The following is a 12603-nucleotide window of genomic DNA, read 5'->3' on the forward strand; positions in this document are numbered from 1 at the left end:
CGGAGTCCTTTAGCAATAATATCGGGGTCTGACGTATGGAGTATCGGGCTCTGGGTAACTGAAGTATTCGAGTAGGGTAACTGGGAATAGAGTCGTCAAGGCAGTTTGCCTCACCAATGGGTTAGATTGATGCTTAGATTGATCACTGAAGTAGAGACTGTCTATCTATGAAATGCCTGGGAGTCCTGTCCCTTATATGCCCATCTCTCCTTCACTGATCCCCACTTGGATATGTTGGTTGTCCAACATATCCAACATATCCATTCCTTCTTATCCTTCTTGGATCACTTGGATATGTTGGCTGTCCAACATATCCATTCCCTCTTATTTCTTCTGGATCATTTGGATATGTTGGTTGTCCAACATATCCACCCCTGTAGGTCACGTGACCTATCGGTCCTTTCCTTCCTCCGATGCGGGGTCCCGTGATCCTAGCGTCTGTATCCACCTGGCCTGCCGACGGGCCTGTAATGTTGGTTCAGGGCCAACGGTTCGTAACAACTAGCGGTCTCAGGTAGGGGTGCCCGGAATAGTTCATTGATCTCTACCGTCCTTCTATCCTACTTCACGATATACATTATATAGATAGCTAGAATACCGCTTCAAACCGGCGTGAGTACCGGTCCGGCGATGCCGAGTGCCCAGTTCCTCGGCATCCCGATACTTCAATAGATTAGAATACTGACTCGTGAACCCTCTACCAGAGCCCCACCGGTGACCTGCATTCAGTGCTCTGACAAGTATTAGGGAAGTAACTTCAGCGCTAGGGGACCGCTGAGATAATAGCGAGGATTTCTACAGGGCTAGTAGGGGCCTCTAGCACGTGCAAATTACTAAAAAATAGTGAGCCCTTAGCAACCACTTAGCAACTAAGTCACTTACTAAGTCTCTAAATTGACACAGCTTGGTAACTAAAATCTGGAGAATTGGTGGGTTGGGTTAGCTGGTTGAGGCCAACCCTTGGCAACCAGGTTGAAGTGGTTGCGTTATCTCGAGGGTTGAATAATACAGAAGGGCAATAACAGCCTATGTTGAAGTGTATTGTACCCCCGACTATGATTCTAAAGCCGGCCTCATCATGCTTTCCTTGGACGACTTAGTCTACTGGATAGACTTTCTTGACGCTGAAGTTGCGAGTGCAAAACGCACATGAAAATACAGAGGCCCTGCCCCAAGCAATCAACAGGAAGACTTACAGAAGCTGGAAATAGTTCCACCTGCTTCAGGCAAGATCTATAGTGACCACATATCACTGATCTTCCCTGGGGTTTAACCATGACTAGTGACCTATATAATAAAAAATGCTTGACTATTAGGTGAGTCAACATATGCAGTCTTGATCAACAAATTACCACTGGTCTGTCAAAGTTGCTGGGACAAAGAACATGCGCCACGCGGTGGCTGAATGCACTTGTGGCTGCCACAGCTACAAGCAGCAACTTGGACGTTTCGACGTCAAAGCTTCATTGTTCGGTGTGAATGCCAAAAAAATCAAAATCTACCTTGTCAAAGACCGTATAAAAATCCAGCACATCTATCTTTACTTTGTCAGCTGTACTGATCGCAATGGAAGCGATCACGGCTGATTCTCACGTCCCCTTTCGGTTCCAAAGCATCTTAGGCTTCTTCGAAAATCATTCTTGTCTTGACGTCGATGCAGACTACCGTGCGGTAAGCACTTTCTCAAATAGCTTCGCCGGAGATGGCAAGGTGTATTCCTCATGATAACCTCAACAGATGACGCATTGTGAATTGGGCCTGGTAACAGATTCCATCCCGATCAAGGATAGCAGTCTGCGACCTTGGCAAAGGCTTGAGGCACACATTCGGAATCTGAATGCTTCGGTGGGTGAGACCTACAAGGTGCTCTTCGTCACACGTCATGGCCAAGGGTTCCATAACATTATGGAAGCGAAAGTTGGGACTCTGGCTTGGGAGGTAAATCGGTTTCCCCCTTCATGTGGAATCCATACTTATACATGACACAGACCAAATGGGCGCTGTTGGATGGCGATTGTACAAGCACCTGGGCCGACGCCAACCTTACAGATGAGGGTGTTCAGCAAGCTGTCGACACCCGCACCATGTGGAGCAGACTAATCATCGAAGGGAAGATGCCATGGCCTCAACTATATACCAGCCCTCTGCAGCGCTGTCTTAGGACGACACGCTTAGTATTTGCAGACATTGCATCCAAAGAGGGGCAGAGCTTTCGGCCAGTCGTGAAGGAGCTACTCCGCGAACGGACCGGGCGGCACACTTGTGACCGTCGAAACACAAAAAGCTGGATCGAAATAAACTATCCAGATTATCAAATCGAGTCGGGATTCTCGGAGAAGGACGAGTTGTTTGACCCTAATTCCCGAGAGACCGAGGATCACGTCATGAAGAGGATGCGGATATTGCTTGAGGATATCTTCACCAACGAGCCAAGCTCGTTCGTTTCTTTCACGATGCACTCCTTAGCATCCCGAGCTCTCATGCAAGTCATTGGCCATGAGCCATTCCGGATGGCGCCGGGAGCAACCGTGGCCTTCTTAGTGAAGGCACAGTTGCCCTCCACATATTCGACAACTTCGGTGTGACCGTGTTGTCAATATTGACTGCAGATATCTCCTCGACTTGATCAGGGGTGCGGTTTTCGCACTAAAAGTGATGATTCCTATCTCACCATTGACTAGGACATGTTCCACTAAGGGAACTGAAAGCCAGTGGCCAAACGCACGCAAGATAACGCAACTAACGGCTTTGGCAGAGACCAATTGACAATAGAGTTATCATTTACGACGGAACTGGAACAAGAACTACCGTGATTTTTGAATCTCGCTTCGCATTGTATTATTCATATCGGGGGAAAGAGGAAGGTTCTTTTGGAGTACGATCAGTGTAACGAAGGCGGATTGTGACGGGGCCGCAATGATGCCCTCTATTTTCCCGAGTATAATTCTTCATCCATGAACCTCCCAACATTTTTATTCATCCATGCGACGGCTTCCAAATCCATACCACCACCGGCGACGTGGCCCCAGACACTGGGAATAGGGGCGAAAGTCCCCCTAGCCAGATGCTTGCACTCAGTCTCCCCATCCTCGGGTGGGAAGTACTGATCAGTCTGACACGGCATGACGAGAACACGGGCCTTGATGCTAGTCAGAGCCTCGTGGTAGCCGCCGTCATCCCCCTGCTTGCCACCTCGTTGGCTCAGTACCTCTTGTCCCGGAATTACCGTACTAACATCTCCCATCTGCCACATACTCGCCAAAGCCAGCATGTCATCCGCATCCCAGTCCAAATATGCCGTCTCCCTATCCTGCATCCAGGCCTCAATAGACTCAAATCCCTGGCCCCCGTCTCTTGTCCCCCACCAGCGCTCACGGAACCAGTGGCTGCTCGTCAACCATGCCGCATATGCCCTGGCAAATGCCTTCTTCCCGCTCGCCGGCTGGACCTGTCGCAAATCTGCCAGCTTGATCTCTCCCATCACCACTTTAATCTTAGTTGCCCGGTATACCAAGTAGTCAGCACTACTCGTCAGGGCTGCCATGGGTCCCTCGAGAAAGGCATAGTTATGCGGACTCGTACGCGCACTCGAACAAATAGGCACAATACGTCGCGCAAAATCGGGAAACATGACGGCCCAATGGTACGCCTGTTGCCCGCCCATAGAAAATCCGATGATGGCCTCGAGTTGCTGCACGCCGAGGTGCTTGGTCAGTAGTCGGTATTGCGCATTTACTACGTCCTGGTACCGCAGCTCGCCGGATTCTGGGAATCCGGGCGTATTGGACGGGCTGGCTGACTCGCCGTTGCCCAACATAGCGGTCACTATGACGCGGTAGGCCTTGAGGCAATCGTTTGGTGCCGTGGTGAAGTTCAGCGTCGTGTTGATGAGGCCCCCATAGCACGTTGGGATAAGTACAGTGCCGCGGGCAGCGGAGTGGTTGATGATACGGTACGCAATACGTACATCTTGTAGTGTTGTTCCACAGGCAAAAGCGAAATTTGGGATGCTGTAGTAGTCCAAACCCAGGTTTTTATAGTAGGCAGCGTAAGCCATGGTGAAGAAAAGCCGATAGGAATAGTTCTTACAAGCAGGTCCAAACGCACCACTTAGGAATGGTGATAGAACGAGGTACTATCTAAGCTAAATGGCGAATAACAAAGTTTATCAAACATCCTCGTTCAACAGTCTCAACTATGCCATGCTTGAGGTCATGGAAGACACTTTTGGACCCCGCCTGTTGAAGCCGGATGTCGGGCGTCCCGACACTCTATCTTAATTCCAGATTTAGCCTATATCGTGAATACGGTAGACCAATACCGCGCTATCTCGCAGCCCTCTCAATCATGCTTAGAATTTCCGACTAAGTCTGATTTAGTGTAACAAGGGATGACGCATGGTTTACACTTTGGCAGAGCCAGGGTCATGGTTCATGTGCTTAGCTGAAATGTCATGTTCACGACCACACATACATATATAGTGCTTAGGCTGGTATGGCTACTTTTGAGGCTCCCGATACACCTAATCTGACCCGAGGTGATATAGTTCTTGCAAGACCGTTGGCGACTTGGAGGATAGGCGCTTTTACGTAGGCGCGACGACACGACTTAGCCAACCCCTTTACGAGATATTGCAAATATCAGCTTGAATGAAATAAGAATGCATATACGCAGCGAAAACATGCCTTATTGACCCATCTAAGCCCTCCACACTGTACCATTGTGGCGTTCCGTATTTGTTGTATTGGTCCAAGATTGGCTTGCCACCTTCGCAGATGAGGACGATACATAATGCGCGACATACGCAACCTCCATCATGCTACCGTAGCCATCAAGCGTCGCGCTATTAGGGTTACCTGGCCCTATCTACTAGTTAGTTTCCTCGAAGCAAGCCTCAGCAAAATGTGAATACTCACAACTTCCGCCCACGGCCATATTGAGAATGAAGTACATGGGGCTATGTGCCAAGCTGTCCCAAACGGCTTGGTTGTTGATGCGGTCTCCGGTAATGGACTGGAAAGCAATACCGTCTATATACCAGATAATAGTCTCGCTTTGCCAGTTCCCAGGCCTGCGGTTCCACTCTAGTGTCCAGGTATGCCATCCTTGATCTGCAATCCGTGTGGATGCACCGATGCCAGTGCCTTCATTGCAGATCCCCCCGGGGAATACATCACAGTGTATTGTGCCATAGCCCGTCAGAGCGCCGTTCACCGTCTCCATAACATCGAGCTCGCCGCATGCTGGCCAGGGGGTCCCATTCCGGATTGAGTTTCCCAACATCCAGAAGGCAGGCCACAAACCGGCTTTGTTCGAAACGGAATTTCCTCCGAATCGGATCAGGGCCTCGGCACGAGTAACTGTTCCAGCCGCGGGCGTGACTGTGTACTTGCTTTCGATGCGGCCGGAAGACCAACCGCCAGCTACTGACGAGTCTCGCCACGGCACGATCTGCAACGTAGAACCCCCTGAGCGCTGCAGATTTGCCGCGGATGAGGTATACGTCTCCAGTTCATTGTTGACGCCCAGGTGACCTGTGATGATATTCCAGTTCGAAATGTCAGGGGCGGAGCCACTCGCACCTTCAAACCCGGAGTACCACTCCAGAATGTAGCCGCTGTAGCTTGGCGGTGCCCAAGCGGCTACTAATGGAGTGAAAGGAAGGAACGATAAAGTGAATGAAGGCCGCATTGTAAAGTATGGTATAAGTAGTGTGATTGCCAGCAGGAATGTGAAAATACTGCGTTGATGTTATTAATGGTCTCTAAAAGCACTGTATTCTTCGGGATCATGTCGTGGTGTTTTAGTATACATAGGGACCACTCGGACTTACTGTACGTATGATTAATAGACGACAACAAACAAATGGGTAAAGCTTAGTATAACAAGAGCATATCAAAGAATAGACTAGAAGAGTAATATGGGAGTAGCATAAGGCCTAAAAGGGGTTGCGGTTTGGAATTCCTTCGAACAGGGGTTTTCAGATTGACTTATACCACTTGGAGAAGATCGGCGAGAGTGCTTCACTATATAAGTAGGAGAGAAGACGGCCTCGCATACTCCTGCCCTGCATAGAGTAACATTGTCTAACATCTCAAGAAGCACAGGTAAAGAACTGGTTGAACGGCGCACATGAGCGTCCACAATGACTTGGGCAAGAGACACATTTCCTAACACCACTGCTTGTGTTGCAGTTGTATCGTGACTAGCGAGCCTGCACTGCGATTCGGCCGTTCCGCGGATATTGAGCCTCTTAATACATTGGAGTGAAAAGCCTCGAAGCATGCGACAAGGCTTTTCATGGCCCGGATTGAAACGTGAAAACCTCATGGACACAGCACGCGCGGGAAACACCCCCGAAGTCGGTCCAAGCCATGACCAAGAAATTCCATGCCCTATTGGCCGACATTGTCATTTGATGGCCGCAGGTTTAATGACCTGCGGTGACCGCCGTCATTGGTCAACGCTTAAACTTGCTTCAGAAATGATTATCCTGGGGAGTACTCGATTAGCGTACCACTGGCTGGAGAAGGTTGACATCCCCCAGGTCAGTCAGTCGCCTTGTCTTGATGCACATGGAGTGTAAAACCCGGCTTGTGGGAGTGATTCAGGTTTCAGTGGGAAGCGATACATTAAATTGGACCAGTACAAGCATATAATACAGATCAAATGTGATATTAGAGATGCTGCTTGCGTTCCCCTTAAGTGGCTAGATATGGAAGGTAGATCGACGCTAGATAGCTGGTCTAGACTCCTGGGGTAGTATGGGGTCTTCCGGGGTATTTCTTTTGCATGCCTACCCACGGCTTTTACTACCTAAATCAACTCGTTCATCTGGTCGATTGTCTAATGGTAGGATCTCAGCAAGGTTCCATTTTGCAAGCCAATCTGCCACGTCCTCACTACGAGACCAACCAACCCACGAGGGACATGGTATTTTGAAAGTCTAGCAGACTTTGTGAAAATTGGGGTGGCACAGTAGTTGATGGTTAGCTTGCATGACCATTGTCTCACTCCCCACGTTTGCTTTTGACACCCGACGCAGGCACATGCCGAAGATAGCAGTTTGGTGATTCGTCACACTCTCCACATATACGGAAAACGCATTCAGTTTAAAGCCACGTGATTTATTTTTTATCATGATGCAAGTTGTTCTGTGGCTATCGTATATTTGCTTGCTCCTTAACCAATACATGAGCATTCTCCTTCACGCGTCAGATATGCTGCATATACACTGCCATGTGTATTATGAACTAGTCAGCGATTCCCCGCTCATTATTGATGCTGTTTTCCATGCGTCGTTGGAGAATCAATATTTGCTAAGAAACCCCAGCTGTTTCAAGAGACGATCCAAATGTGATAAGACTTGGCTTGTCCTATGGTCTCTTAATAAGAACCCTAGCACTGTGGTTGGAATTTCGTTGTGATGTGCCGCTGCAAGGTTTTTTTCATTAAAAAAAAGATCTTCCCGGGTCACTTGCAAGACATACGCCTGGCAAAACTCGATACCATGACTATGCTACTATAAATACCTTCCATGTTTCGCATGGTACATTGACCAATTCCGGAAAAGTGATGATAGATATGCGCAGCTGGCCGAAGTTCGCATCTCTTCCACCTGATCTTTTAGGCCTTACACTCACAGGATTACTTTGGTGAAGAAATCTGTGGTTAGTCTCCCAGTGAGTTTCTGCATGGAGGATGTGATCAGAGCCCGCAACACATCAGCATGAACTTTAAATATTTTATCGCGCAACTTAATTTCACTGGTGACATACCAAGACTTAGATTTTAAGTGCTGTTATATATGAATTTCTTTGAGATGTGGTATCTCCTCCACTCCCATGACTGACTGCGCCTTCTGCTAAATATACCGAGCTCTCACAAGTCTTGGTTTTTCCCTGGCTCACAATGCAGATTTAATAGACAGGAACCGCCTGGGGATCCGTGTTCAACAGCCCGGCGGGATCATACTCCTTCTTCACCTCGAGCAACTTGTCCCAGTTGCTTCCATACAAGTACTCTGCCGTCTCGTTGATGTTCCAGTTCGCGTCCCGATAGTTCGGGAAGCCTCCCGGCACACCCCCAGCTGCTTTGTAAGTTTCAACAAACTCGTAAAAGCTGCCACGAACCGTGTCTAGGGTTTCGGTCGAGAAGGCCGTGTCGAAGCTAGATGTACGTATATCCCAGCGCACTAGAAGCAGGTTGCCATCGTGCTTCCAGGCTGAGTCGGCGGCTTGCACGGCGTTGGTGTAGTCACCGCCCCAGATATCGACGAAGCCCGAGACGGAGGCATCGGTAGGCTTGGTTTGGTAAACGGTCTTGTTGAAGAGCTCGATGGCGAGCTCCTGAGTCAGGGGCTTCGAGCTGGGGATGGTGACGGATGTAATGTAGAAGTAGCGGCGTGCAGTGATGGTTTGCGCTATTATACCAGGGGTTGTGATGTCCTCCGAATCCCAAAAGTTGAATTGGTTGGATTTCACCGTCATGTTGGGCAGGTAGCTCAGCAGCGATTCAGCCACAGCTTGGAAATTGGATTGATCGCCGTAGTAGAAACCGGCCAGCGTCGAACTTGTACGGAGGGCAAAGCGGATGGACAAGTCATCGTCGTTATCGACACTCTGGGCCCAATTCTGAGCGCCGAACAAGGCAGCGGCATTCTGTTCGATGGTAGGCGTTATCCCAGATGGGAAGGAAATAGTGTAGTTGGTGACTGTGGTTGCCGGGGATAGAGTTTGGATGCTCATGGTGAGAACAACTCCCAGCGAGTTTCCTGCTCCTCGCAGTCCCCAGAAGAGGTCCGTATTCTCTGTCAGACTGGTGTCAACGATAGTCCCGTTTGCCAGTGCCACCCTCATAGCCACGATGTTATCTAGCACGGTCCCAGACTTGCGCGAGAGCGTGCCGAAGCCTCCGCCCATACCAACTCCTGTCATACCAACATCAGGGCAGCGTCCGTGAGGCAGTGCACGGGAATAGCTGTTCCAAAGAAACCCTGCTGCCTCGGAGATCATGACGGGACCGCCGAGTGTGACCTGTTGGGTGTTGGTGTCGAAAGACAGAACCTTCATGTTGCGCAGGTTGATGATCAAGGCGCCATCGTTGCGGCCGAATCCCATACTGGCAAAGGATCGGTTGCCTCCCAGCGTGGTAACTTTGACGTTGGCGTCGCTCGCGCATTTGAGGATGGTTGTCACCTCGGCCTCGCTCTTTGGAAACACGACCGCAGCAGGAACTGGACTGAGTCGAGAATTCCAGGCCAGCGTGTCGTTGACCCAGTCAGCACTGGAAGGGAGAGAAGTTTCTATCCCCGCAGCGCCGAGGCATCCTTCCAGTGTAGAGTTTTGCCGTCTCAGCAAAGCCGTACTGTCGAACTCGTGGTGAGGGGCGAAGGCCAACGAACATGATGCAAAAAGAAGGGCGAACGCCGCCACAAGAAGCGGGAAGTTACGATCTGAAGACCAAGGGACCGTCATGGTGTGAAGCGAAAGTTGTGTAAAGAACGTGTAGGCCTCTGAGCAAAACAACAACCGATATTCAGATGGGCATCGTTCTCTTTTAACATTAATGATTGTAGCCTTGCCAGTGGACACCAGGGCCAGATTCGGGAGATGCGGAGATGCTAGAAATAGCGTTTGGATGCAGTCCAAGGCTTCATGCACCGGTATGAGCCGGAGTTGATTAATAACTAGACTCACTTAATGTAAACGCCAAGGGGTTTTTTCCACGCCTGCGCCTCTGACCCGATAGTGTGGAATGCCCCTTGATGACTGCTTGTTGCTTGAAATAAATTGGACCGCCAAGTAATTGGTTTATGGAGCACGGGTTGCGAAAGTATAATAGATGCGCTATGTCGCACGTACGGCCAGACCCGAGTCATGACCACACCGCGAATCTCGGCCGTTTGGTTTTGGTCTTTGGTTGGACTCTCAAATAACGACGTACCGAATAATTCCTTGAAGGGGAATTTTGCCTCGACCTGCTTCATGCTGGAATCCTTGAAATGGTGGGTTTGTGTGTACCTTGCGAGCCGTCCAATGTCTATTATAGTATTATGTAGGTAGTCTAGGCGGGGCCTGTTTTATGGGGTATGCCTAACGGGTTAACCATAATATATGATGGGTCTTCTTTAATTAGGTTTCCATGGACTGTGCACATTTGATTCGTCTGCCTTGGCAACAGTCCTGCGTATATCATCCAAGTAGAGCATATTAAGGGGTTTGTGTCACGGGGTTCCGTTGCGAAATCATGCGTGGAATTAGATGCCGAAGTTTCATTAAACCAGAAAACTGTATAGTCCGCTCGCTGTCAGGCACAGGTTCCAACACATGGACATACCATACGCCACCACATTGATGTTGTTGAATGTTAGGACCAAGATGAAAGCAAGAAACAAGAGATACAGTGGTTTGGCATTATCGCCGTCGCAACTGCGTTGTCATCTTGTTGGAAAAGCTCCAAACCGTGTAAGCCTGATCATCGACATAAACCAAAAAGTCATCATCACCCAGCAGCCTCTGAACTCCATGTGGCTGTGGTGAGATACTCTGCCTTTGGCTTGCGTATCTTCGGCTGGCGTCCAACTCGAAGTCTACAGTGCTCAGTAGTTTCCTTGTCTGCAGGCTACAGGTCGTGGATGTGAGTTCACGGTCGATATTCCGATGGCGTCGAGTTATGATATGATGATCACCATGCCTCGTTGTAGTTGTGTAACGCGGAGGTATGCGATCAGGCGTGGGATGATGCCGACTATCTACACAATCGTTCACCGAAACGATGGTCCTGGAAACCCCGTTCACGTAGCTCGTGGCCAACCGACCGTTCCACACATGGTATGCTGCGATTGCTCCGATATTGTCCTGCCGATGGTGACAGAGAATGTTGAAGGACTTGGTGTAGATGTTGAAACAGACAGACAAGTGGGCCGTGGGGGGCATCGTGTCGGTTTCGGAGAACTCGGTCCTGTCCAAAGACCCGTCGGAGTCGAGCGGATCCCCAACTGGCCAGCTTCGGCAAGTCCCGTAGGCTGCAAGCAACGAGTATCCACCAAAGGAGTCGCACTTCTCCCAGCGCAAGTGGTCACGATTCCCGAGTGTTCTGCCAGATAACACATGATTTCCTAAATCGGCACTTTTCCCTAGGCTGTAAGATGCTATCACTCGGTCGTGGGCATATTCATGGACAACCAATTGCGCTTCGCGTACCGTGAAATGTCCGTCACTGTGGTAGATGATTTGTTGCTTGCGATAGGTGACAACGAAGAAGACGTCGGGGGCAGTCGGGTGGATGAAGAAGTCGAGGAGCAACCCGCTCTCTTCCAGACGTAAAGCAACGCGGTGCGCGCCGACGTGATTGGTGCTGGGCGGGAATTGTGGCACGTCAGCAATGATGACTGGCCCCGGGATGTAACACGGGAAGTCGTGCATGTCGACGTGGCGCAATGGATGACCGAATCTCCAGAGGTATATATTCGCATAGATGGAAACGAGCAAGACGTTGTCCCCTTCGACGACACATCGCTTAAACGTCTCTGGTATCTCGACAGACTGCAACCTGTCCTGTTCAAAGTGCCATGCATGCAAAAGTCTGTCTCGACCCATGAGCAGCAGCTTGTCGCTCATGGCCGTCTTGTATCCCAGCTTCTCGCCCTGGTTGTCAGGAAACACATAGGCCCGTCGTTCTCTGGTGCGCAGATTGTCCACAACAGCAAAATATGGCAGACCATAGGCTTCAGGCCACCATGCAATTCGCTCATGGTTGTACATCATGAAACGGGGAAAGCCCTCGTCTGGTCCCAGATCCAACGGGCCCTGGTACGAATGAATGCCGCCCTGGACAGCGGGGACGCCTTTGCTCAGTTCGAAGAATCGGTCATCTTGAAGCAACATGCCGTGATGAAGCGCCGAGGCGAACCTGCCGGCCACTCTCCAGCAATAATTGTGCAGATGACGCCGAAAATGTTCACCCATGCCTTTCCCACCGCTTGTCGTTCGAATATGATCTGACAGACCAGGAAACCAGCGACTGGCAAGTCCGGGCCATATCTGATCGCTGAGCCAGATATGGCGCCAGCTATGACAGACGTTGAGGCCAGCTGTCACATCATCAGGCTCAAGATACTCTAGGAGCATCATGTGCAGCTCTAGCGGCAGATGGCTGACCATATCGGCCGCTAAAGAAGTTGCCCAACCTGTGGCTACCTTTGTCGAGGTGGGTGGTCGAGTAGATGTCGGTCGACGCAAATGCTTGAAAAATGATTTTAACATGGCTGGCTTGGTCGTCTTTTTTGTAAAGTTATCCATGAACTTAAATAGGACGGTAAGATTCTTGGATCCTGGGTGAATCATGTACCCCGCGACGGCACAGCATATCCCTGGCTCCCCGCATGCCTTGGGCGATGCCCAACTAACCAATATTGACTTAGGTGGGCTAGTTCAGACCAGATGGGGTAGGTATCCTAGCTTTAATACTAAGCATACTTTTGGGGTGTATGCCACCCCGGATATATTTTCCGGGATCTTCGTAGATCAAAACCGATACGGATTCAGGTTTAGTACATCTTCTATGCTAAGGTCATCATAAGATAAAGGACAATTTTCCAGA

General features: G+C 49.9%; 6 protein-coding genes across 6 annotated transcripts; 2 read left to right on the forward strand and 4 right to left on the reverse strand.

The window, feature by feature from the left end:
• Positions 1–1453: 1453 nt before the first annotated feature.
• On the forward strand, positions 1454–2968 carry BCR38DRAFT_434695 (phosphoglycerate mutase family protein). The gene is made up of 2 exons (XM_040860313.1): positions 1454–1938; positions 1989–2968. Exons 1-2 carry the CDS (start codon positions 1738–1740, stop codon positions 2583–2585), a joined length of 798 nt encoding a protein of 265 aa, XP_040715708.1. The 5' UTR covers positions 1454–1737; the 3' UTR covers positions 2586–2968.
• BCR38DRAFT_474793 (homoserine O-acetyltransferase) lies at positions 2927–4133 on the reverse strand (the record flags this gene model as incomplete). Its single annotated transcript, XM_040862983.1, has 1 exon — positions 2927–4133. The coding sequence occupies exon 1, from the start codon at positions 4055–4057 to the stop codon at positions 2927–2929; it is 1131 nt and encodes a 376-aa protein (XP_040715709.1). The 5' UTR covers positions 4058–4133.
• Positions 4134–4484: 351 nt separating this feature from the next.
• On the reverse strand, positions 4485–5691 carry BCR38DRAFT_458024 (putative endo-1,3(4)-beta-glucanase; the record flags this gene model as incomplete). The annotated part of the gene is made up of 3 exons (XM_040862110.1): positions 4485–4619; positions 4789–4862; positions 4917–5691. The coding sequence occupies 3 exons, from the start codon at positions 5689–5691 to the stop codon at positions 4485–4487; spliced, it is 984 nt and encodes a 327-aa protein (XP_040715710.1).
• A 592-nt stretch (positions 5692–6283) lies between these two features.
• BCR38DRAFT_409673 (uncharacterized protein) lies at positions 6284–7126 on the forward strand (the record flags this gene model as incomplete). The annotated part of the gene is made up of 3 exons (XM_040858393.1): positions 6284–6547; positions 6751–6933; positions 7046–7126. The coding sequence occupies 3 exons, from the start codon at positions 6284–6286 to the stop codon at positions 7124–7126; spliced, it is 528 nt and encodes a 175-aa protein (XP_040715711.1).
• A 793-nt stretch (positions 7127–7919) lies between these two features.
• Positions 7920–9476, reverse strand: BCR38DRAFT_392949 (uncharacterized protein; the record flags this gene model as incomplete). The annotated part of the gene is made up of 1 exon (XM_040857588.1): positions 7920–9476. The coding sequence occupies one exon, from the start codon at positions 9474–9476 to the stop codon at positions 7920–7922; it is 1557 nt and encodes a 518-aa protein (XP_040715712.1).
• Positions 9477–10185: 709 nt separating this feature from the next.
• On the reverse strand, positions 10186–12290 carry BCR38DRAFT_434699 (uncharacterized protein). Its single transcript, XM_040860314.1, has one exon. It carries the CDS (start codon positions 12264–12266, stop codon positions 10416–10418), a length of 1851 nt encoding a protein of 616 aa, XP_040715713.1. The 5' UTR covers positions 12267–12290; the 3' UTR covers positions 10186–10415.
• Between the last annotated feature and the right edge of the window lie 313 nt (positions 12291–12603).

Source organism: Pseudomassariella vexata, assembly GCF_002105095.1.
Source record: "Pseudomassariella vexata strain CBS 129021 chromosome Unknown BCR38scaffold_7, whole genome shotgun sequence".
Lineage (NCBI taxonomy): Eukaryota > Fungi > Ascomycota > Sordariomycetes > Amphisphaeriales > Pseudomassariaceae > Pseudomassariella > Pseudomassariella vexata.